Source organism: Mesoplodon mirus (genome assembly GCF_964341445.2).
Source record: "Mesoplodon mirus genome assembly, chromosome: 18".
NCBI lineage: Eukaryota > Metazoa > Chordata > Mammalia > Artiodactyla > Ziphiidae > Mesoplodon > Mesoplodon mirus.
Window position 1 is genome coordinate 56,189,062 of NC_138994.1, and position 24,269 is coordinate 56,213,330.

A 24,269-nucleotide genomic window follows, 5' to 3' on the forward strand; every position below is an offset into this window, starting at 1 on the left:
TCAGCTAACACATCGGGGTAACGCGCCCTTCCTTTCTTCCTGACGGTCAAGGGCATGCCCCAAGTTCTTCAGCAAACCAGCATCCTGAACTTGCAAATTAAAAATCTAAATTCAGGCTTCCCTGGTGGCGCAGTGGTTGAGAGTCCACCTGCCGATGCAGGGGACACGGGTTCGTGCCCTGGTCCGGGAAGATCCCACATGCCGCGGAGCGGCTGGGTCTGTGAGCCATGGCCGCTGAGCCTGCGCGTCTGGAGCCTGTGCTCCACAACCGGAGAGGCCACAACAGTGAGAGGCCCACGTACCACACACACACACAAAAAAAAGCTAAATTCATCTGCTTTCTGACAACCAGTTTTACCTCCCTGAAAGACTTTAGCAGCTTTTAAGGTTATCAGTACATTTAAAATCCTTCTCTCTCTTTTTCAATAAAAGAATGAAAATGAAAGTGACAAGTAGAAATTTAGGTTCAAAGCTAGCTTACAAAAAATCTGCAGAATCTAAAAGGACAAAGTCATTGCAGAAAATATTACTTTTTCTCCCACCAGGACTGAAAACATTCATCCAATGTCCTACACACCTTCCATCCTACCCCATGTCCCACTGTTAATTAGTTCAATCAGTATGACATTAAAATAAAATGTCAAATTTTCAATGTGAACAAACTCATTTTATGTAAAGTGGCAGATAAACACAGCCTGCAGAGGAGGGATAGACCACCTTCCCAGATGCACATCCCACCATCTCATCCAGCACTCTTCCTAGATGACTCTAGTAGAGAGGACCTAATCTCGACTTAGTCATCAACTGGAGAGACTTCAGTCTTTCCACAATTCTGTCTTTTCAAGGGCAAGTTTGACACTTTTATTGTGATTATTAATATGTTTCAATTTTCTCAACTTCTCATTTAATGTTTTCTATTAGTTGTGCTTTCTCTTTGTTGCTTTTTACCCTATTTTCTCTTGGGCAGACTGAGTTTTCTTTATGCCATTTTATTCCTTCCTCTGATAAAGCCGCACATTCAGTTGTGAGGCGGTGCACTGTTAAAGACGATAGGTTTAGGAGCCAACTGCCTGAGTTCAGACACAGCTACACCACTACTTGGCTCCGTGACCTGAGGCAAGTTCCTTAACCTTTGTGTGTCTCGGTTTCCTCATATGCATAAAATGGGGGTAACACACTCTCATCTGGTTGTCAGCTTTAGGGACAGACTACATGCAGACTGTTTAAAACAGTGCCGGGTACATATGGTGTGAGCACTTCACAATGTCAGCACTATTATTATTATCATTCTGAAAAATTAAATATGTAAAAATTTATTTATGTAAAAATACATACTTTTTCCCGTCTAGTTAATTAACACCTATATTCTTCCCATAAGGAGTACAAAAGTCTTTACTTCTCTATATTTCTCACTACTATTTTAATTTTTGTTGCAAATGATTACTACAGACTTCTTTTTCCCCCTTACAACCAATACTTGTTCAGATTTCACAAAAAGTTTTACCTACTTATTTGTTCAATGTTGCTTTTTTGCATTCCATATTTTCCTCCTGCATTTATTCTCCTTTTTGCTAAAGTATACCCTCTAGAGATTTTTCAGAGGGTCTATGACCCTCTCAGAATAGTAAACTTTCTGAGCCTATATATGTCAGAACACGTTTTTATTCTGCCCACACTCTTGAATGATAACTTGGCATGGAATAAAACTCTAAGCATAAACTTCATTCCCCTTCACTATGAAGACACTGCTCCTTTGTCTGTTTACACTGACGGTTGCTAATGAGAAGTCTGATGTCAGTATGAGTCTCATTCCCTCACAGGTAGTTTGCCTTTCTTCTTGGGAGCTCTAAGCATTTTTATTTATGTCTAACATTCTGAAAGTGAACATAATGTCCTTAAGTTTCATTAAAAAACTTCATATGTTTTACACTCAGTGTATTCTTTCATTCTGACCCCTAGACTCTTCTTTCCTCCTGGAGCTCCAGTTAGATGGCTTTTGGCCCTCCTGGATCAACCTTATATGCGGCTTGACCTTTCTTTAGTACTTCCCATCTCTTTTTCTTTGTGATGAGGTCTGGAAGAAGTCTTCAGCTTGATCTTCTAACTCACTAAGTTGTTTAAAAGAAGTTTAGTTAAGAAAAAAAATTTTCTAATTGTGGTAAACTTTATGTATAGTAAAATGCACACATTTAAGTACACGAATCAGTAAGTTTGAAAAATGTGTACACCCATGGAACTGACATGCCAATCGAGATACAGATCATCTCCATAATCTCAAAGAGTTCCCCCATTGCCCTTCCCCCACCTTTCCAGTCAACCCCCAACCCAGAGCAAAGCACTGCTCTGATTTCTATCTGTTCTTAAACTTCATGTAAATAGCAGCATCAAGAAATTGCTCTTTGGCGACTCCTTCTCAGCACAATGTTTTACTCATCCATGTTGTTGCTGTATTAGCCATTCATTCTCTTTAATGCTGATTAGTAACCACTGTATGATTACACTACAAACTGCTGACTCCTTCTATTGATGGACAATTCACTCTCTCATTGTGCTTGATCTGGTTTTCATTTTCTAAATCTCTAATTAGTTCTTTTTGATAACTACCTGTTCTTGTTTCTAACTTTGTACTCCTATTTTAGGACCATAATCCTCTCCTTTATCTCTTGGGGAATATGAAATAGGTTTATTCTAATGTCTTTCACTCCTTGCTCTGGTCCCTTGGGGGTGAAGTTTTTTATTTGTTGAGCTTATTGTCTCTTTTTCATTGGCCTGGCCTTTCTCAGATGTTTGACTGTTATCTCGTCTCCTTTCCCAGAGTCCTTCTATGTACGTGTACATCTTGGCCTTCGTTGGCCTCTTGTTAGGTGGCTACTTTTGCTTCCTGAGTCTTGGCCAATATACCTATGATGTCTCCGTTACAGTTGCTGAGGCGGTTACTTGCACTGGCCATTAACCTCCCGGTGCGGCAGCTGGGTAAACTCCAGCACAGTAGCTGAGATGCTTCCTGAATGGCAGCTCAAGCCTCACAAGGCAGTCTTTCCTTAAAACTGTGACCTTGGCTTACTTCTGGGTCTTCATGTCTGCTTCATATTGTATTTAGGAGTGATTCACATCTTTAAGGTTCACTGAGAATCCCCCTTTTGATTCCATAGTGTGGCTATGCATTAACATGGCTTTAAATACACATATTTTATATTATTGGGGGATGTTCTGGAGTGGGAATGGGAGATTTAAGCTTGTACTCCTAAGACCATCATATTTGAAATTCATAGGTTCTTTTTAATCTTTTCTATTTTTACATGAGTATTAGAAAACAGAATCATCCAATCCTTAGAGCATGTCTTTCATGCCAAAAAACACACCAAACATCTTGAGTTGAAAGTAAAATAGGTGCATAAAGAGATTAAGAGTAAGGATATGCACTTGCAAAAGTCCTTGTCCCCTTCAAATCAAGCTTGCTTATTCTCTTATTTCAACTTTTTCCATGGCTTCTATTATCATGGTGTCATGATAATATATTTTTAGTTAGATAAATATACATTTTAGGTAAATATACTTTTAGTTCAGTCCCATCCTGTAGTTACCCATTCCCACCCTGCTCATTCTAATACTTAACTTCTGCTGATCTTATATACGTGACAACACAAAAATCAATACTACAATTGAGTAACTGCTAGAATTCTGAGTAATGACAAGGGACTAACAATCTTCCTATTAATATAATTTGACACTGTTTGAAGTCAAGACTCAGAATGAACACATCTCTACTCATGACAACACTCCTACTCTACAGCCTCAATTTAAAAAAACCCAAATTTAAAGAACAGTATGATTTCGATAAGGAAAATGATCAGTTTTGAGCAAAACCTTTTGATCAATATAAAACTGTTTCAATTTTCTAGGCTATTCTGCTATAAAGTTTTATTCATTCCAAGAATCTCCAATTAGTGTAAATCCCTTTCACTTCTTCACACAAGTAGCTCAACACTGGTGGAGAACAACAGACAGGGCTCGGTGGTGTCACTGTACACTTATAACCTCAAATGTCAAGTGGGCACTCAGATCTTCCTAGCAGCAAAACTACCATACACACCTATGCTTTCCCACTCTCCAAAATGAGTATTTTCATCTCCCCTCCAACCTCCTATACCACGTCTCCTAATCTTCACTCTCAGCTCATGACCTTGCCTCATACTTTATTGAGGAAATGGAAGCAATCAGATAGGAACATCTTCATCTTTGCCATCAGCCAAGCTTCGAGGCTTCCTGCATCTGTATTCATATTCTCTGCCTTTCATCCTGTTGCTAAGGGTGAAGCATCCCTGCTCCCATTTAAAGCTGACAAACCTTCCACTTGTGCTTGGGATTTCATTCCTTGCCTTCTCAAGGATGTTATTATTACAATTATCTCCCTCCCTCCTGTGTCGCTGGTTTCTCCCTCTGTTCTGAATCATCCCCACCTGCATACAAGCATTTTCTAGTATCTCCTTGACCTCACATTCCACTCTGGCTGCTGCTTCTATTTTATTCTGCTCTCATTCATAGCACACATTCTTGAGTTGTCCAGAGACATCCAACTTCTCACTTCACTTCCCCATCCTGCTCAAATGGGGCTCTGTCCAGCCTTTTCTCCTCTGACCTCTATGTTGCCTAGTCTAATGGTTAAGCTTCTGCTTTTATCTTACTTGCTGGCACAGCAACATTTAACATGATAACTGTACTTTTCTTCTTGAAATGCCATCTTCTCTTGGCTTCTGTGACATAACCCTCTTCTGATATTTCTTCTATCTTCTTGGTTGCTTCTTCTCTTCTCTTTGCTCGTTCTTTCATGTCAGACCACAAACCTAAATGTTGGCATGGGCCTCCTCCTCTTTTCTATCCAGTTCCAAGACTTTATATACAATCTGTATACCAATAGCTCCAAAGTTTCTATTTCCAGCCTGGACTCTTCCCAGAACTCCAGATTTGTATGGCTAATAACTTACTTAGTATTTCTACCTAGACATTTAGTAGCCATTTCAAACCTAACACAGTCAGGAGACAATCTTGATTCCATCTTTGCCCCAGTTTCATGTCCTCCTCCTCAAACTTCTCTTCCCCAATCTTTCTCACCTCAGCAGATGGTACCATGCTTACCCAGATGCTCCAGCCAGAATCTACTTGTTACCCATCATCCCTCTCTACTACTCTCTCATCACGCCAATCCATGAGCAAGTCTAGTCCACCTTTCCACAAAACATACCCTGAATCAGTCCACTACTCTTGGATCTACAATAATTCCTTGTTTAAGGCACTCTCGTTGAGCTGCCTCTCCTGGATTCCTGCAATAGCATCTCTAAATGTCTCCTTGCTTCCTATTCACACAGCAGCCACAGTGATATCTTAAGACATCCATAAGATTGGGTTGCTCCCTGCATAAAATCCACCGGTGGTTTTCTACCACACTTAGCCAAAATCTAAACTGTTTAGTCTGGATTACGACATTCAACATGATCTGGCCTATGTCCAGCTCTGATCTCACGCTACACCACTGCCCTGTCACTCAGCATCCTCCAACCACACTGGATGATGTCTGGTACCTAAAACACCACTTATTATTGCAAGAGAGACTTTTCTCCGCTGTTTCCTCTGCTCCACCTGCTCCTTTCTTTGACCTTTTTATGGCTGACCCCTTCCTGTCATTATTATCTCCTTAGAGACTCTTCTCACCAATCAATATTTTATGTATTTGTTTATTCATATTTTGTGGACTCTGCAATCTACAACATAGGAAATGCTCAATAAATATTTTAAAATAGATGAATAGATGGAATTTAAAGCACTATTTTTATGGTATCAGGTGTCAACTATCATTATTGTTAGTAACAATAAATAACAATAGCAATGATACCTTACATTTATTGAGTGATTACTATATGCCAGGTACCATTCTAAGTACTTCAGATAGATTACTTCATCCCCCAACAGCCCTACCAGGTAGTTACCATTATTATTCCCATTTAAAAAAATTAATTAATTTCCACCATTTTATACATAGGAACCTGAGGCATGGAAAGGTTATTTGATTTGCCTAAGGTCAAAAAGCTAAGAAATGGCAAAGACAGGATTCAATCAGGTAGACTAATTTTAGGGCCTCCATGATTAACTACTTAATATTTTGTTATTATTATAGTTAGCAATATCGGTAATGCTAAGCAGCATTAATTGAACATCTATTATGTGCCAGGCACCTAGCCTTTTTACTTTGGTTAATTTAATCCTCACAACAAAAGGCTTATGAGGTAGTGTTACTATACTCATTTTATAGATGCAGAAGGAGAGTCAAAGAAGTTAAATTTCTAGCTCAAGGTCGTGCAGCAAATGAGTAGCATAGCCAGGATTCCAACCCAGCTGTGACTCCACATCCTTGTTTTTTCTCCTATACTACATGCCCCCATTTTCCCCATGAAGAAAAAAATTTTGCCCCATGGTCCGTAAACCACAGACTCAAGGGGACTCCTGCCGATTCTGGGAAGGTCTTTCATAGTTGCAGTTTCCTCAGCTCTTCTGTTCATTCAACAAACATTTAGATTGTCTGATAGGAGCTGATGCGTGGTTAAACATGGGGAGGACTCCATAATTCTCAGTGTGCTAGCAGGTTTCCTCGTTTAGTCTATTCTCACCTGTGAAGAAACTTCTCATAGGTCTGGCGGAAGGCGAACCCTGCCCGACGCACCCTCACATTTTCCAGGAGTCCAAGATACTCTACTTGATGCCGGCAGCGTTCATCGTCAAAGATCTGTGGGGACTTCTTGTCGTTGGGTTTGATGCAACGTACATAATATGGTTCCTAAAGAAATGAATCGGCAAATGATAAGCTTCACTGGAGAAAAATCCCGGACTAAAGACACTGACATGTCATTCGTGTTAGCTGTGTCAAATTAAGCTCTGTGACTCTCATTTCTCAGGCACAGACTTATAAAAAAATTCTTCCTTTCCCTTCAACTTAAATTTCCCTGCAATCTAATGCCTGGAAATTCTCAGGCATTCAGTTAAAATTTTGTATTATTATATTTTAGGACTCATCAGGAATAGTAGAAAGGGGATAAAACTAGGGTATAAACAATTGAGACATGTAAACATCAAGTTTTTGTGTATTTACAGAAACATGATTAAAAGTAACAGAAGGAGTAATTTAATAGAAAGAGGCAGAAGCTGTGGTAAAAATGCATTGTTGAAGAATGTAAAATAATTGGCACAGCCCTGGTACACACTAAGTGTTCCTTTCAGCTTTGAATCATTTCAGTCCTTCAAACTGGAATAGCTTCTTCGGAATATCAGTGCTTTTATGTGCCTAAAAGGAGCAAAGATAAATCTTCCCTAGAGAAAGATTACATAAACTTGGCCCTCCAATTATTTCTATAAACAGTTTTGCAAATATAATGTTTGGAACAAAATAAAAGTTAACCAGATATATAAGGAGCCAAGATAACATGAATTAGAAATAGCAAAACAACATACAAAATAAAAAGATCTGTAAGGGTCCAGATATTGGAGTTATCAGTTAGAAATATTAAAACAACTATGCTTAGTATGTTCAAGATGACAAAAGACAATATTGAGAATTTTTTTAGAGAACCAGAAACTACAAAAAAGAACCAAACCAAGTGGAAAACCTAGGACTTAAAAATACAATAATGGAAATTAAGAACTCACTGGATCAGTAGAAGAGTAGATTAGAAATTGGTGAAGAAAAAGATTAGTGAACTAGAAGGAAGGTGAGAAGAATTTTCCCAGAATGGCTCATGGAGATGGAAAATAAAGAAGAGGGGTTAAGAGGCACAGAAGACACCGTGAAGTGGTCTAAGTAACTGGAGTCCCAAAGGGAGGAGACAAAAGGGGCAGGAGCAATATTTGAAGAGCTCATAGCCAAGAACTTTGTAAAACTGATGAAAAACAATTAAGCTGTAACAAACTGAAGAAGTCCTACAAACTGCAAGCAAGATTTAAAAAGAAAAATTTACACCTAGGTACATCAGTTAAACTTCTGAAAACCAAAGAAGGGTAGCCAGAAGAAAAAAGGCTGACGATCTAAAGGAGCAACAAATAGACTGACAGCGGACTTCTCAAAAGAAAATATGGAACCCAGAAGACAAGTGAGTATTGTCTTTGAAATGCTTAAACAGCTGCCAATGTAGAATTTTACACCCAGCAAAAATATTCTTCAAGAAGGAAAACAGCATAGAATATTTTCAGAATTTGTCAACATCGGGCCTCAGATATAACAGGATGAAGTTCAGGCAGAAGAAGAATGGTCCAAGAGGAAGCTCAGTGATATAGAAAGAGGAAAAAAGAAGTAATAAATGAGTAAATCTAAACAGATATTGACTATACCTAGTAGTAATAATAATGATGATGATGAGTCATCATCTTACTGGCTTTATATAAATAAATAAATAAAATATTTATAAGTACATGACCAAAAGAACACATAAGCTGGGAGGAAGACAAATGGAAGTAAGATGTTTTATGGACCTTGCATTGTCCAGGAAGGAGGTAAAAGCACCAAATAAGATTAGATTTCTATAATCCAGAATGACATTGTAATAACTTGAGTGATCACTAAAACAATATTATAATGTAAATCTTCCAAAATAATAATACGAATAAATGTAGTAATAAAAAATCATTGCAGGGGCCTCCCTGGTGGCGCAGTGGTTGAGAGTCCGCCTGCCGATGCAGGGGACGCGGGTTCGTGCCCCTGTCCGGGAGGATCCCACATGCCGCGGAGCGGCTGGGCCCGTGAGCCATGGCCGCTGGGCCTGCGCGTCCGGAGCCTGTGCTCCGCAACGGGAGAGGCCACAACAGTGAGAGGCCCGCGTAATGCAAAAAAAAAAAAAAAAAAAAAAAAAAATCATTGCAATACTGAGTGGTAGTGGTGGGGGGGTGCGGTAGTGCAAGGAAAGGATGCCTCCCTAGGTTTAACTAAACATTCTGACTCAAAAGACTTACAGCCCGCACTTGGCAGGAGTCTACCCAGGAGGACAAGAACATGGTCTGCCAGCAGGCACGTCAAGGTCGTGCAGCAGCCCATACTGCAGTCAGGTAATAGCTTGGGCACAATAAGATGAGGTCCATATCAGACAGATGTGGGAAGTGCCCTTGGTTTAAAAGCCTCATGGCCCATAGGATTCAATATCTCTTGTAACAACGCTAAAGACATAGCTTCCAGGGTCCTTGAAAGGGACATGCCTAATACATGAGTCATCACACTCAGGAAGCCAAAAGTACGTCATCCCCACCAGACAATTATCATTCTCCCAGTACAGGTGCAATTTACCAATAGGGGTAATTTTTATCTTAAGTGATGTTGCCTAGTAATATAGTTGATATACATTATACTAGGTTAACAGGAGAACAGAGCTAGAAATTTAACTGAGGTTATCAAGCAGAAGGAATAGAATTTTGTTTACCTTTTGCCCACAGTAATCAATCAAAAAGGTTAGGAAGTAAAGAAAAAGAAATATAGAAGAGCCAAACAGAAAGCACTAATGAGATGGTTGATTTAAATACAACATATGGTAGCTACGTTAAGAGTAAATGAACTGGGCTTCCCTGGTGGCACGGTGGTTAAGAATCCGCCTGCCAACGTAGGGGACATGGGTTCGAGCCCTGGTCTAGGAAGATCCCACATGCGTGGAGCAACTAAGCCCGTGCGCCACAACTACTGAGCCTGCACTCTAGAGCCCGCGAGCCACAACAACTGAAGCCCGCATGCCTAGAGTCCGTGCTCCACAACAAGAGAAGCCACCACAATGAGAAGCCTGCGCACCACAACGAAGAGTAGCCCCTGCTCGCCCCAACTAGAGAAAGCCTGCACACAGCAACGAAGATCCAACGCAGCCAAAAATAAATAAAATAAACTTATTAAAAAAAAAAAGAATAAATGAACTAAATGATTTATTTGAAAGACAAAGATGGTCAGAAGGGATAAACAACAAAACTAACTATATGCTATTTATGAGGGACAAACTTGAAACATAAGGATATGGAAAGGTTGAAAGTAAAAGGGTGGAAAAGGATAGACCATGCAAGCCCTGGCCAAGAGAAAAGCTGCTTTTAACTTTTTTATTCATGCAAAGCTGACTTTAAGGCAAAAAGCAATATAAAGACATTTCATAATGATAAATGACTCAAACACTAGGAAGATATAACAGTTCTAACTTGAATAAGCCTAATAAATTCTCAAAATATTTAAAGCAAAAATGGAAGGTACAACAAGAAGTAGACAAGTTCAGAATCAAAGTAGGTTTTATCACACATTTCAGCACTGACAAAACAAAGTAATTAGTAAGAATGCAGAAACATCGGACAATAATAATATGACTAGCAAGCTAATGGATGTGTACAGAATATTAAATGCAAATAATTTTAACACATAAACAAAACATATAAAGAAAACTTCACAAATTTCTAAGGACTGAAATCACACAGAGTCTATCCCCTGATCAAATGAGATTAAGCTAGAAATCAAGAGAAGGAAGATAATTAGAAAATCTTATACGATTGGAAATTAAGAAATATACTTCTAAATTACCCTCGGGTCCAAAAGAAAATTACAGTATGAATTAGAAAATATTTTGAACTCAACAATTTATGCAATCGTGGGCAAAGCAATCTTAGTGTAAGGTAACATTTGAGTAGTATAAGTAACTTTACTAAACAGAAACCAGTTGAATGGAATTTTACCAGTATTGACTGATTATGCACAGGAAGTGGTAACACTGGAATAGACACTTCATGACCAGCTAAGGGGTGGGGGAATGCCCTTTCATCCTGGTTAGTAACATAAAAACCTTCAGATAAGGAAGCCAGTGGAAATACTTTCTCTATATTTAATCAGCATTCTGTTTCAATTTATAAACACCGCCTCCTCTCTCCTTTGTAAATATCCAGATTGACTCAACCTAAGAAATCCTAAATTTGACAAATTCTGTGTCTTATTAAGGTTAAATTCCCAAAGTTGATAGTGATCTTATTATCTTGCACTTACAAACCTGTTTCTCTCTATATTTTTGTGAAAAACATCCTTTGCCAAAGTACACTAATCAGTATATGTGTTAGGCAGAAGATACCTGATTTAGATAGATATTCATCTATTGATATTTAACATGTGTTGAACAGTATCAAATAGAATCAGAAGCAAATTCAAGCTCATTTAATAATTAACTGACTGTTCAGAGTGCTTTATGAGGTATCAGGAAGTATATAAAATTAGTAGAAGTCAATCTTTAGATTCAAAAGACTTATAATCTAGGTGGCGATAAGACATGCATTTAAAAACACTGTGTGCTATAGTTAATAATACTGTATTGTACACTTGAAAGCTGCTGAGAGAGTAAATCTTAAAAGTTCTCATCACAGGGAAAAAAAGTGTAACTGTGCATGGTGATGGATGTTAATTAGACTTATTGTGGTGATCATTTTGCAAAATATACAAATACTGAATCATTATGTGGTACATCTGAAAGTGATATACTGTTGTATGTCAACTGTATGTCAATAAAATAAATAAAAAATTTTAAAGCAAAACGAAACCAAACCAAACCACTGTGTGGACTCTGAGAAAATGCACTTCTGGTGATGGAGGACTAGGCAATTCATATCAACCTTCCTGAGGAAGTCACTGAAAAAAAGTGCTACACAAAATATGGGGAGAGGGGAGAAATCTCAATGCATCAAGAGCTGATAACATAGCCAAGATGAGAGTACGACTAAAGTCCAGAGGGGTGAAGCCAGCCTTCAGGGCTGCTTTTGTCTTCGAGGCAACCGTCGATCTGGAGAGGCAGCCGTGAGGCTGAGCACAGCTGCTGACAGCCTGTGGGGTTCAGGGGATGAAAGCTGGAACTTGAGACCTTGGACGCAGAACTACACTTTGGTCTGGAATCCTGAAGAGCTAAACTTGGGAGTTAAAGGTGAATGGAAAATAGTCTGGCACTTTCAGGGATGGGAGGCAGCTCACTGCTCACTGTCCTGAAATTGGATTAAGGTTCCAGAATGTCAGAATTTGCCTGATGTATCTTTTTAAATGTAAACTTTCAACTTTTCTGTTATGATTAGATGTCATTAATAAGCGGCAATATATCTGTATTCTTTTACTTTAATCTGATTTGATAATTTTTCTCCACTTATATTCACTGTAATTACTAATATATGTGGATTTATTTCTACCATCTTTATTTGTCCCAGCTTTCCTATGTTATTTTGTCTCCTCTTTCCTATGGTTTTTTTTTTTTTTTTTGCGGTACGCGGGCCTCTCACTGTCGTGGCCTCTCCCGTTGCGGAGCACAGGCTCTGGACGCGCAGGCTCCGCGGCCATGGCTCATGGGCCCAGCCGCTCTACGGCATCTGGGATCCTCCCAGACCGGGGCACGAACCTGCGTCCCCTGCATCGGCAGGCGGACTCTCAACCACTGCGCCACCAGGGAAGCCCTCCTATGTTTTTTAGGACTAATGATTTTTTTTCTCATTCTGGCTTCCCCCACCCCCAACCACTAGTTTGGAAGTTATAAACCCATTTCTATTCTTTCAATGACTACCCTAGAAACTTTTATATGTATTTATAACTCATGAGATATATATATATACCAATACTTTTGGTATCGGTATATATATATAACCAATACTTTTACCCTTTTCCTGAACAACCAAGGACCTTAAACAGTTGAATTATAATCACCCACCCTTCCAATTTATATGCTATTTTTGTTGTGCTACTTAGCTCTAACCTGTATTTTTAATCTAATAAAATATTATTTTACAGAGTCAGCTTATTTTTATGCATCCACATATTTACCAATTTCTTTGCTCTTCATTTTGCATTTCAGACTTTCATTCAGTAATCAGACATCCTCCTATCTGACATATATCTTTCAGAATTTCCTTTACTGTGGTTCTAACTCTCTGTTTTTATTTTTCAGAAAGATTCTTTGTTGTGTCTCTGTTCTTGAAAAATATAAATTTTCTTGGTATAGAATTCTGGTTTAGTTATTTTCTCTTCAAAGCTAATCTGCTTTTAAGGTATTTTCTTCGTCTTTGGTATTCAGGGGTTTCACTAGGTGCTTGGGAGCAGATTTCTTTTAATTTTTCCAGCTCGGGATACACTGGACTTCCTGATCCTGTAGACTGGTGTCTTTCATCATTCTTGAAATTCTTTTTTCTTTTCCTTCTATCGTTCTAACCATTCTCTCCTCTCCTTGTTTGCCTCTGGTTAGATGCATGTTAGACCTTTTCATTTTATCTTCCATGTCTCTTAATGTGTCTTTTTTATTTTTTATTTTTTTTATTTTTGCGGTACACGGGCCTCTCACTGTTGTGGCCTCTCCCGTTACAGAGCACAGGCTCCGGACATGCAGGCTCAGCGGCCATGGCTCACAGGTCCAGCCACTCCGTGGCATGTGGGATCTTCCCAGACCGGGGCACGAACCCGTGTGCCCTGCATCGGCAGGCGGACTCTCAACCACTGCGCCACCAGGGAAGTCCTTAATGTGTCTTTTATAGGTTTAATTTCTTGGTCTCTTTAAGTGGGATGCTGGATAATTTCTTCAATTGTTTCTTTCATTTCCTTATTCTCTCTTCAGCTTTGTCTAAACTGATGTTAAACCTATCCACTGAGTTTTAATTGTTTAGTTTTTATTTCTATCAATTGCCTAGTTGCCTGCTCTCAATGACTAGTTCTCATATTTTTAGGCCCTTCATTTCTTTTCTTTTTTTTTTTTTTTTTGTGGGATGCAGGCCTCTCACTGCTGTGGCCTCTCCCGCTGCGGAACACAGGCTCCGGACGCACAGGCTCAGCAGCCATGGCTCACGGGCCCAGCCACTCCGCGGCATGTGGGATCCTCCCGGACCAGGGCACGAACCTGCGTCCCCTGCACCGGCAGGCGGACTCTCAACCACTGCACCACCAGGGAAGCTCCGGCCCTTCATTTCTTGAAACATATTAAACATTCTTATAGTCTGTTTCTGATAATCCAGTATAAGACATTTTCATGAGTCTGTTGTTTAGTCTGACTCTCCCTGTGTCCTGTCTTGCTTCTTTATGTGTGTGGAGATCTTTTACTATGAACTCCTTATCTTCCTTAGAACTCCATCTGTGGAAGTTCTTTCAGGTTTGAAATGAAGGTGGTTCCCTCACCTTGCTTCCATCAGATGCCTGGGGGCAATACCAGACCCGAATTGACCAGGCTTGAGCCTTTTCAGGCCACCCAGGTAGTGTGAATTTGGACTGCAAATCTCATAAAAGCTGGCCTCCAATTATAAATTCTCAAGGGATGGTCACCCACACTGCTTGGCTCAGTGCCAAGGACCAAGACAGGCAGTTTTCCTTTCAGATAATGAGGGGTTATTTCTAGCTCATTCTAGAGGTAGCTCTCTGAGGAGGCAGCCCTCTGGAGACCCACCATTGTGTGTGTGCGTGTGTTTGTGTGTGTACATATGTATGAGTATGCATGTGGTTTGTGATCCCTTGTTAGTCACCCTACTCTGGGCAGGCCCTGGGCTTCCCTCCAAGGACCAGCCTTGGATACCTATACTCAAAGTCACCTGCTTCAACAGATGCTGACAGGGTGAAAGCAGCTCTGGTGCTCTAGTTATTTTTCCCTTCATTCAGTTAATTTCTGCCTTCACTCAGCACCAGGCCTGCATATTCTTTGCTTTCTTGTTAATTCATGACCGTATTCAGGAAGCTGGTTTTTACAATTTACCAATTTTTGGTTGCTCTCAGTTGGTTTTAGGGGGTGTTTTGTTCACCCTGTTGCTGGAAAATGCATTACTTACATGTATTTAAAAAATCTTCATGTTTATGTTCCTAGGTGAAAATCATCTCTAATTTCATTTTTTCATGTTAACCTTGTACTAAGGTAATATTAAGCTCATAAAATGAATTGGGTAGTGGCCTCTCTTCTTCCCATCCTCCAAAACAGTGTACGTATGATAGGAATTACTGGCTCCCTGAAGGATTTGTAAGACTTACCTGTAAAACCATCTGGGCCTGAAGTTCTTGGCAGAATTGGGGGAAGGCAGACTTCTGATTAGTGATTCAGAATCTTTAAGGTTACTGATTTATTCAGGCTTTCTATTTCTTCTTGAGTTAATTTTGGTAAAATTTTTCTAGAAAACTAATTTTTCAAATTCACTGGCATACAGTTGTTCATAATATTCTGATACTTTTAAAAATCTCTGCAATATATAAAGTTGTATCATTTTTTCATTAACATTATTTTCTCTTTGTAAAATAAGTTTTTTAAAGGTCTATTTGATTAATTTTTTGATTACTTTTAGTTTTTGCTATTTAAAAATTATTTTCTTAATTTTTTCTTTAGATTTTCTTTGGATTTCCTTTTCTGGCTTCTTGAGTTGAAGTTACTCATTTACTTTCAGTCTTTCTTGGTTTTTTTTTTTGTTTGTTTGTTTTTTTAAATAAAGGCATAACAAGTAGACCACTTTAGGAGTATTTTTAAGTTTCCAAGCAGATTAAAAAAAATACTTTTTTAATGCTGATTTTCATTTCATTTGCTGTGAGGATGGAGATGCATCTATACATACATTTGTTAAAATAGTTGAGACTTCTTTTGTGATCTAGCATGTGGTCAATTCTTGTAAATGTTGCATGTATACCTGAAAGGAATATGTATTTCTTATCCCCTGGGTATAGAGATCTTTTGATCTTTTAGATAAAGTTTAAATTTGGCTGCTGCACTCTTACTAAGGTTTTTGCTTGATCTATCAGTTTCTGATAGTTGGTTTAAAATCTCCCTCTAGGATCATGGACCTGTCAATTTTGCCTTTTACATTTTTTCAGGTTCTTTTTTTTTTTTTTTTTTTTTTGCTTTATAGAGTTCAAGTACCATCATGGCCGTGCTGTTAGGTAGCTAGTTCAAAATGGCTTTATTGAGTATCTTCATTTTATTATGCTTAGTCTCTTTATCTGTAATAATACTTTTTTCCCTTAAATTCTATGTTTTTTCACATTAATATTGCTTTCACCAGGTTTTTTTTGGGGGGGCTTGATATATCTTTACCCACCTTTTTGTTCTTAATCTTTCTGCATAGTGTCAACTAGGTAGCTCCTATCAACAACATGGCAAAACCTTGGTGTTACTGCAGATTCAGTTCTAGACCATGGCAATAACATGAATACTGCAATAGGCTAAGTCACACGAATTTTCTGGTTTACCAGTGCATATAAAAGTTATGTTTACATGACACTATAGTCTATTAAGTGTGCAACAGAATTATGCCTAAAAAAACAATACCTGAATTAAAAATACTTTATTGCTAAAAAACGCTAACCATCACCTAAGCCTTCAGCGAGTCATAGATCATCAAAGATCACTGGTCACAGATCACCACAGCAAACATAACAATAATGAAAATGTTTGAAATACTGCAAGAATTACCAAACTGTGACACAGAGATACCAGTGAGAAAATGCTGCTGGGAAAATGCTGCTGGTAAACTTACTTGTTGCAGGGTTGCCACAAAACTTCAATGTGTAAAAAATGATGCACTATCTGTGAACTGCAATAAAACAAGGTATGTATGCCTGTACCTGGATTTTCCACCTATCCAGTCTGTTTAGTCTATTTACATTTATGGTGAGTACCAATTAATTAGATTTATTTCTATCATATACGTATTTTCTAAATGGAACGTTTTTCCTTTGTTTCTGCCCTGCCCACCTTCCTGCTTTCTATTAGACTGATAGGTTGTCTCTATTCTTTTGCTTGTCCCTACTCTCTCCCTCATTCCCCCACCTCACACAGACTGGGGAGCTGTAGCAGAGACTGCTAGACTTGTTGCCTACCTCACACACAGTAATTTTTTTCCTACTTCAAAACAGAAAACTTACTTCTAGCTGGGTGCACTGCTGACCAGAATAAAAAGGCACTTCCCAGCTTCCTTGGCAACTAGGTACAGCAAATGAGATGTAGCTAAAGTGCTATATGAGACTTCCAGGAAGTCTCTTTAAAAGGGAAGAGGCTCCAATTGCCATCTTGGACCAGGAGAAGGGATGCCAAGCACTAGGATGGTAGAGCAGAAAGACAGAAGGAACTTGTCCCTAATAACCTTAGAGCTGCTATACCAGTGCTGGGATAACTGCTCCTGTACTTCATTTACAGAGAGAGAAATAAATGTCTCTCTTGTTTAAGCCACTAGTTTGGGGAGGGAGGGTTCCGTTGTTTAGTAGCTGAATGCAACTGCCCATACAGAAATTATAGATGGTTCTAGAATTTTTATTTAAAAATTCACATTTAACTACCAAATTTAGAAAACAAAAGTGATTCTTTTCTAGTTAATTGAATAAATCGAGTATGTTTTATAAACAATGTATTTATAATTCATGTATTACATAAAATACATTTTATAAAATTCTGTGTTCAACTCTGTTTCTTGTGTCCCATGCGTTCCTTCTAGGTTCACTTTCCTTCTTGCTGGATGAGACAGGTTGAAGCTGACATGCAGAGAGAAGCTGAGGGACAAGAGGAGGGGCCCTAAGGGTATTCTAGTCTACCGCTCCTGTGTCCTTACCCCTCCCTGCCTTTCTGGATTTTTGATTATACAAGCCAACACATTGTGCTTATCTGTTGTCACCTGAGGCCAAAGAATCCTGACGAAAAGAATAGAAAGCTACTGAATAGATGTGCTCTTGTGGCATTTGCCTAATTTATCCACAGGGAAGTAACCAAAAATAATATAGATTTAAATTTTTAGAGAGGAAGTTGATTTAAAAAAAAAAAAGTTAAAAATGACGCAGAAAAAATATACTGGAAAAGCACCAGAAGAGAAAGATAAAAATGAAGGCACTAAAAATAATGAGTCCCAGAATGCTGCCTAATTTATCAAACTTGTCAACAGCAGCAGTTAAGAGTAGAAATCTGTTCTTTAAGGGGAAAAAAAAAATCCCAGACTAAAGTTATCAAACAGTATTAGACCTCAAAGGAACAATAAAAAGCAGAAATAACTGCCAATAATACATCTTTTTATTTCAACTATTTAAAACAGCCTAAGGACAATACTTAAATACTAAACTTCCTCTTAAACCTCTATCTGGTCATTTTGTATTCAGATACAACATAAAGATGGTATGTTACAATTTATTTCGAGATTTTTTTTTTAAGCCAGGCCCTGTCCTCAGCACAGGGCTGAAGTTTATTTTGCCAGGCATATACTATGCCTGTAGTACACTGCTTTTTTTTTTTTTTTAAAGATCTTACTAAGACTTTCCCATTAATGACTACAGGAGGATAAAAGGCCCAAATTTAAGAAGAGCATTTCATCTGGGACACAAACAACTGTTTTACCATGTTAAAAGACAAACAAACAAACAAAACAGGATTAAGAATTCTATTGTAACACTCACTTTAAATATGTTCTTCAATTTGATTTACTATCATCACCTACAAAGCAAACCACACGTACATTCTCTATAACGTGTATCAAGAGGGAATCTATGAAATGAAATGGATATTTAGAAAAGACAGTAATTACCTTTGATGCAAGGTTGTCTACTAAAGCAATCATAGAATTCTTAAATAAGGTGGCGGCAGTCAGAGGTCTCTTGGTCACCTCTGTAATGCTCAGTTTGCCTTCGGGCCACATATTCTTCAGCACAGGATTTGAACTGAGAAGCACAGAAAGAGTGGTTTGAATGTTACATTCATATAAGCTGAATATGATGAATTGCTAAGCAATCCTGTTGAACTGTATCCTGGGAGCCACGATTGCATTGCAGACAGAACTCACAAGCCCTGATTGGAAAAATGATTCCACCCAGAAAATTAGGCTGAGAGTATAATGACAGATACTGCACCACAGAGTGAGAGGATGTGTCCAAACGAGACCACATTCGAAAAATTCTTTAAACTTCTTTAAAGTGACCTCAATGTTATTATTATGCATGATCCTCAAATGGTTTGCATAGCTCTGATACCACATACCTAAAATAAAATGGTTCTGGTGGTCGTTACAAGAATGAGAACAAACCACTAGTAGGAAAACAATCCTCAGCATCATGGGCAGAAGTCACGAAAGAGAAAGCATCTTTTAATTGAAACAAATATTCATACAGTATAGGTCACAAAAAGCCAGGTCTTTCAAAAAATACAGACAGGAATAGAAAATAACCACTTTTACGTTGTCATCTAGTAAATCCCTTTACTGCAGCTGAATTATGAACACATTTATAGGTAGCACCGGCGGTTACAATATTTTATTGATGTGACACTAAGACGGTTGCAATCCAATTCTTAAAGTGTACTTAAGGCCAGTTTTCAGGCTAAAAATGTTATACCGTATTCTTTATTTGGCTCAGTGGAGACATTTTTATAAACATGTACGGTGGTCTCAGCTCTGATTTTCTTCCTGTTTCATTTTGGGTGCTTTTGGTTTTTTAAAAATTTTTATTGGAGTATAGTTGATTTACAATGTTGTGTTGGGACTGACATATACACACTACTATATATAAAATAGCTAACTCATAAGGAGCTACTGTAGAGCACAGGGAACTCTACTCAATACTCTGTAATGACCTATATGGGAAAAGAATCTAAAAAAGAGTGGATAGATGTACTTGTGTAACTGATTCACTTTGCTGTACACGTGAAACGAACACAACATTGGGTGCCTTTGTTTTTAAGTAATTGGAACGCGAGATGTTGCTTTGCATCCTGGAAACTCTTCTCTTGTTAGAATTTTTTTTTTTTCATTGGGGATTGAGAATAGAAAAGACCTAACGTGGATGTTTGTTTCTAACTGTGTTTACTGCTGCTATCATTTTGCCCACTTTTCTTTTCCTGATATAAAACTGAGAAAATTGAGTTGGTTCCCCAAACACCTAGTAAATTTCTGTACAAAAAGGCTCTAAATAATAGCAGCAAACTGCCAGAATGGATGACAAGAGTGAAGAAGATAAATGGTGAGGTGAAGACTGACTGGGTCTGTAAATGAAGGCAGAAAAAGAAAAATAGTCCTAACCCTCGCCATTGCCAGCAAGCTGTGACAACTACCATCAAAAGTGGCTATAAAATAATGCATGATCTGTGGTTCATGGACCCAGTTTTATTACCTTCTAATCCTATTCCATAATTTTCCAATGATACACATATCAATAAAAATGACCACATAAATGTATATTGCTTTTCCTTAACTTTTCCATTTCAATCTTGAGCAGAGAGAGAACTTGAGGCCATGGTTCTCAACCTTTAGTGCCCACAATGCCTGGATGCCTTCCTAACACCTCTGGAATAGAATTTCCAGAAACTAGAGCGTGTGCACTTTGAAAATCCTGATGCACATTAAAGACAGAAAATCACTGGCTTTGTCTATGCAGTTTCTACCCTCAGTTCCACCTTACTCCCTTTTTGTCTTGTTTCAGACACTATCTTGTAAATGAAGGGAGGGGGAAATGTTGAGAATGAAGGAAATAAGATGTTTATTATTATTACATTATTAAACAGCAGAACTGATGCATAATGAATCAAAACAGACACATACAAGAACTTTCAGGCCAGTAAGTCAACATAGTTTTCAAACTTATTTAAAAGAAACTTTCCCTTAAAAAGGAAGCTTATTTATCCAGAAACCCAGTATGTATAACAGATAAGGCGGAACTTAGCTGGCTAACAAGAGAGTGGTAAAGAGCGATCTGTGCACCTCGCATGCCACCTGCTTGCTCCTTGCCTCCTTCCCTTTATATAAACACACACATGCATGTGCCTGCACACATGCATGGATACTCTACAGAACTAGAGGTCCAGGGATTACTCTTTAAACAGATATAAAGAAAGAAAGGATTGAATTTGGAAAGGTCATTTAGCCATGGCAGCATAGAAAAGGCAAAGGTAGCCTATCTGAACACCATCTAGGAGGATGGTTTTAACCAAAATAATTTCAAGACTTTCCATCCCCCTGGCAAGGCCTTTCCTACTACGGAGATACATACAACAAGTTGCAATGAACAGACTTTTAATGTTTTTGTACCTTTGGCAAGACCATCCCTGTTGTGAAATGGATTCATCTTAGACCGATGCCCTTAATTGTTGGATTTATCTAAGTTCCTTTGTTCTGATTCCAGGCTTACCAAGAAACTAAGCGTTCTGTAGGTGATATTTTTCATGGTCAATTAACAGAGTTCTATTTGACTTCCCAGGCAGGTTTTCCAATAGGGAATAAGAGCCTATTATCCCCATGCAAGTGTTCAATACCATGAGACTGTTAGATTGTCCGCTGGAAATAAATCTGCTCGCTGGTCTGTTTCTGCACTGGTCCTGCGAGCTGGGGGTTACGTGAATCCACCACTAGAAGGTGCAGCTGTTCTCTGTGAGCTGAACCTCTGGGCTGTGATAATTCAAGAAGGTAACCAGTGGCACCCTGTGCAGCCTCCTGGTACACAGCCTGGCTGCCTTCCCCAGGCAACACACCCTGACTTTGTCACTGGCCAACTGAGGCCGTTTTTCCAATCTGGCTTTTTGACATTTTCTACACACAGAGCAATGCCAGACTCTTTGATTTCTCTCTCAAAATGGGTGCATCTTACCTGATAAACCAAGCATTGAAACTTCTTTCTGAAACTCTCTTCTCCCCAGACCAGCTCTTACATGGGTCCCCTCTCACATTCCCACATCTCTGTGACTTTCTAGTGATGATGGCTCCACCTCTGCTCTTGGAGGCTTCATCCATACAGATGAACCATTTTATACCAAAACCTCTTGAAAGAACTGTTGAAACACACTTTCTCCACATTCTTATTTTCTGCATTCTCTCGCGCCCGCTTCCGTCAGACATCTGTCTTCACGACTTTACTGAAGCCAGTGTTGTCAGGGTCCCAATGACCTTCATGTTTGCAAATCCAATGGTGAACCTTGGTCCTCACAGGACTCTGTACTTGACAGTGTTTGACACAGTTTATCTTTTTCACTTGACCTGGCCTCCCTGACACCAGATTCCTGGCTTTCTTCCTAACGCAAGGCATGCTCTTGGTTTCCTTTGCTAGTTCCTCTTTCCTTGCTTGACTCGAAACGGTAGAGTATCTCAGGGATTCATCTTTCAACCAACCTCTTCTCTCTTTTATTTTTTTATTTTTTATTTTTTTTTTGCTGTACGCGGGCCTCTCACTGTTGTGGCCTCTCCCGTTGCGGAGCACAGGCTCCGGACGCGCAGGCTCAGCGGCCATGGCTCACGGGCCCAGCCGCTCCGCGGCATATGGGATCCTCCCAGTCCGGGGCACGAACCCGTATCCCCTGCATCGGCAGGCGGACTCTCAACCACTGCGCCACCAGGGAGGCCCTCTCTTTTATTTTTTATCTCTGCTCACCCTAGACAAACTCACCCAGGACCATGGCTTTAAATACTATCAACAGACTGGTGACCATGAATTTACATCTCTAGTCCCGCCTTTACCCTGAGCTCTAAATGCACACAAACAATCGCCTATTTGGCATTTTCAACTGGATGCCCAAAACGCACCTCCGACAAAACATATCCAAAACAAAACTCTTGATTTCCCCCCAAAATGAGCGCCTCCTCTTGTCTTTCCCACAATCAAGCATCCCTTCCCCATTGCTCGGGCATCGCCTTTGATTTCTGTTTTTCTCACATCACACATCCTATCCATCAGCAAATCCTGCTGGCTCTACTTTCAAAACATCACCCACTCAGACCACTTTCCATCATCTCTGTAAGCCCAGCCATGCCTCAGCCTGGATCACTAAACGAGCCTCCTACCTGGTCTCTGCATGTCTACTCTTGCCCCTTATAGTCTGGGTTTTACACAGCGGCTTCAATGATTTCTTTAAAATAGAGATCACATCACATCATCCATTCCAATGGCTTCCCATCATGCTTGGCTCATGGCCTCTTCATGAGCTGGGCCCTGGGGACTTCTCTGCAGTCCTTCCCAATCGCTCTCCCCTCCCCTCACTGATTTCAGCCATACTGGCCTTCCTGCTGTCCTCAACACACCCAAGCTCGTTCTCACCTTAATGCCTTGGTGAACTAGCCCTGCTCTCTGCCTGAATGCTCTCCCTCTCTTCCCCGCCATGTTCATGGTTCACGCTCTCACTTCACTCAGGTCTCAGCTCAAATGATCCTTCTTTTAAGAAGCCTTTTCCGACCGCCCTACCCGTAATGCCTCCCCGGCCCTTCCTGGTCTGTACCCTTCAATCTCTCACCTATTTTACTTTTCTGCACAGCACTTGTTACCACCTGAAAGTTCACTGTTTTATTGTTTATTAACTGTCATCTCCACTAGAATAAAAGACCTCAGGAGGGCAGGGGCTTCGCAGCCCAAGAGCACAGAAGAACATGTAGCTCAGAGGTGCTCCATGCACCTTGTCTGACCTACTGACCAACAGGCTGAGTGGACTTAATACACGAGCGACAACACTTTAATCCAAAAGAAGCAGCTGGCTAGGAAAGTTCTCTTCTTCGTAGGCCTTCTTTCCAAGGTATCCGTACTGGGTGTGAACTTGCTATCCTCTGCCTGGTTTTACTTCTCCACAGATTTTTCACATTTTCTTGGATTGTGAGAAGATTCTGACTACTCAGGACCTATCACCACTGACACCAGAGCCACTCTGATATTAGGGTGGTCCCTTAGCTGGAGACACTACGAAGACACTACAGTGGGAATCTGAGTATGTAAAGCTTTCGGCTGGGCCAGAGGTTATTTGACACTCTCCCATGGCCACTGGCCTGGCCGGGGGACTGCTGAGTACACTGGCGGGGGTGTCAGAGGATGGCAGCGATGAACAGAGAAACTGAGGCAACCCAAGGGAAATCAAGGAACATCATATTAATAACAGGGTTCCTGCCCTAAGTTTACAGATTGTATCATCATAAAGTAATATATTATTTCACTCATTAAGTATGATCAAGCAGAACTAGAAAAATTACCAGAAACTCTGAAAATTGTCACATAAAATAATCATGTGCATACATATTATGTAATATACATGTCAAAGAGCTTAACATAAAGACAAATAATAAAATTTCAATCCTACCTGTTATACATGAGGCGCTTGAAATCTTGAAATAAAGTGTCTTTGTTTTTGTCAATAAAACCAATGACAGAATAGCTAGTTGAGAAAAAAAAAAAGATAGAAAACACATTATTCACCAAGCGAGAGCCACTTTTAAGCTTTTCTAGAAGTCTACAAGCCTTTCCACAGTTAAACTATGCAACCAGTCATCTATAAAGCTAATACTGTCCACCCAGTTCTGGGTTAAAGAAT

The 24,269-nt window shown here is 39.5% G+C and overlaps 1 protein-coding gene across 4 annotated transcripts in view; it reads right to left on the reverse strand.

The window, feature by feature from the left end:
- MYO1D (myosin ID) overlaps positions 1-24,269 on the reverse strand; it is a 348,475-nt gene that overhangs the window by 192,893 nt on the left and 131,313 nt on the right. For all 4 annotated transcript variants that reach the window (XM_082603144.1, XM_082603145.1, XM_082603146.1 and 1 more), the window contains exons 13-15: positions 24,039-24,113; positions 18,529-18,661; positions 6,663-6,829 (exon numbers count right to left, since the gene is read on the reverse strand). In XM_082603144.1, the coding sequence (XP_082459270.1) occupies positions 6,663-6,829; positions 18,529-18,661; positions 24,039-24,113 (375 nt within the window). The remainder of the gene's footprint in view (positions 1-6,662; positions 6,830-18,528; positions 18,662-24,038; positions 24,114-24,269) is intronic.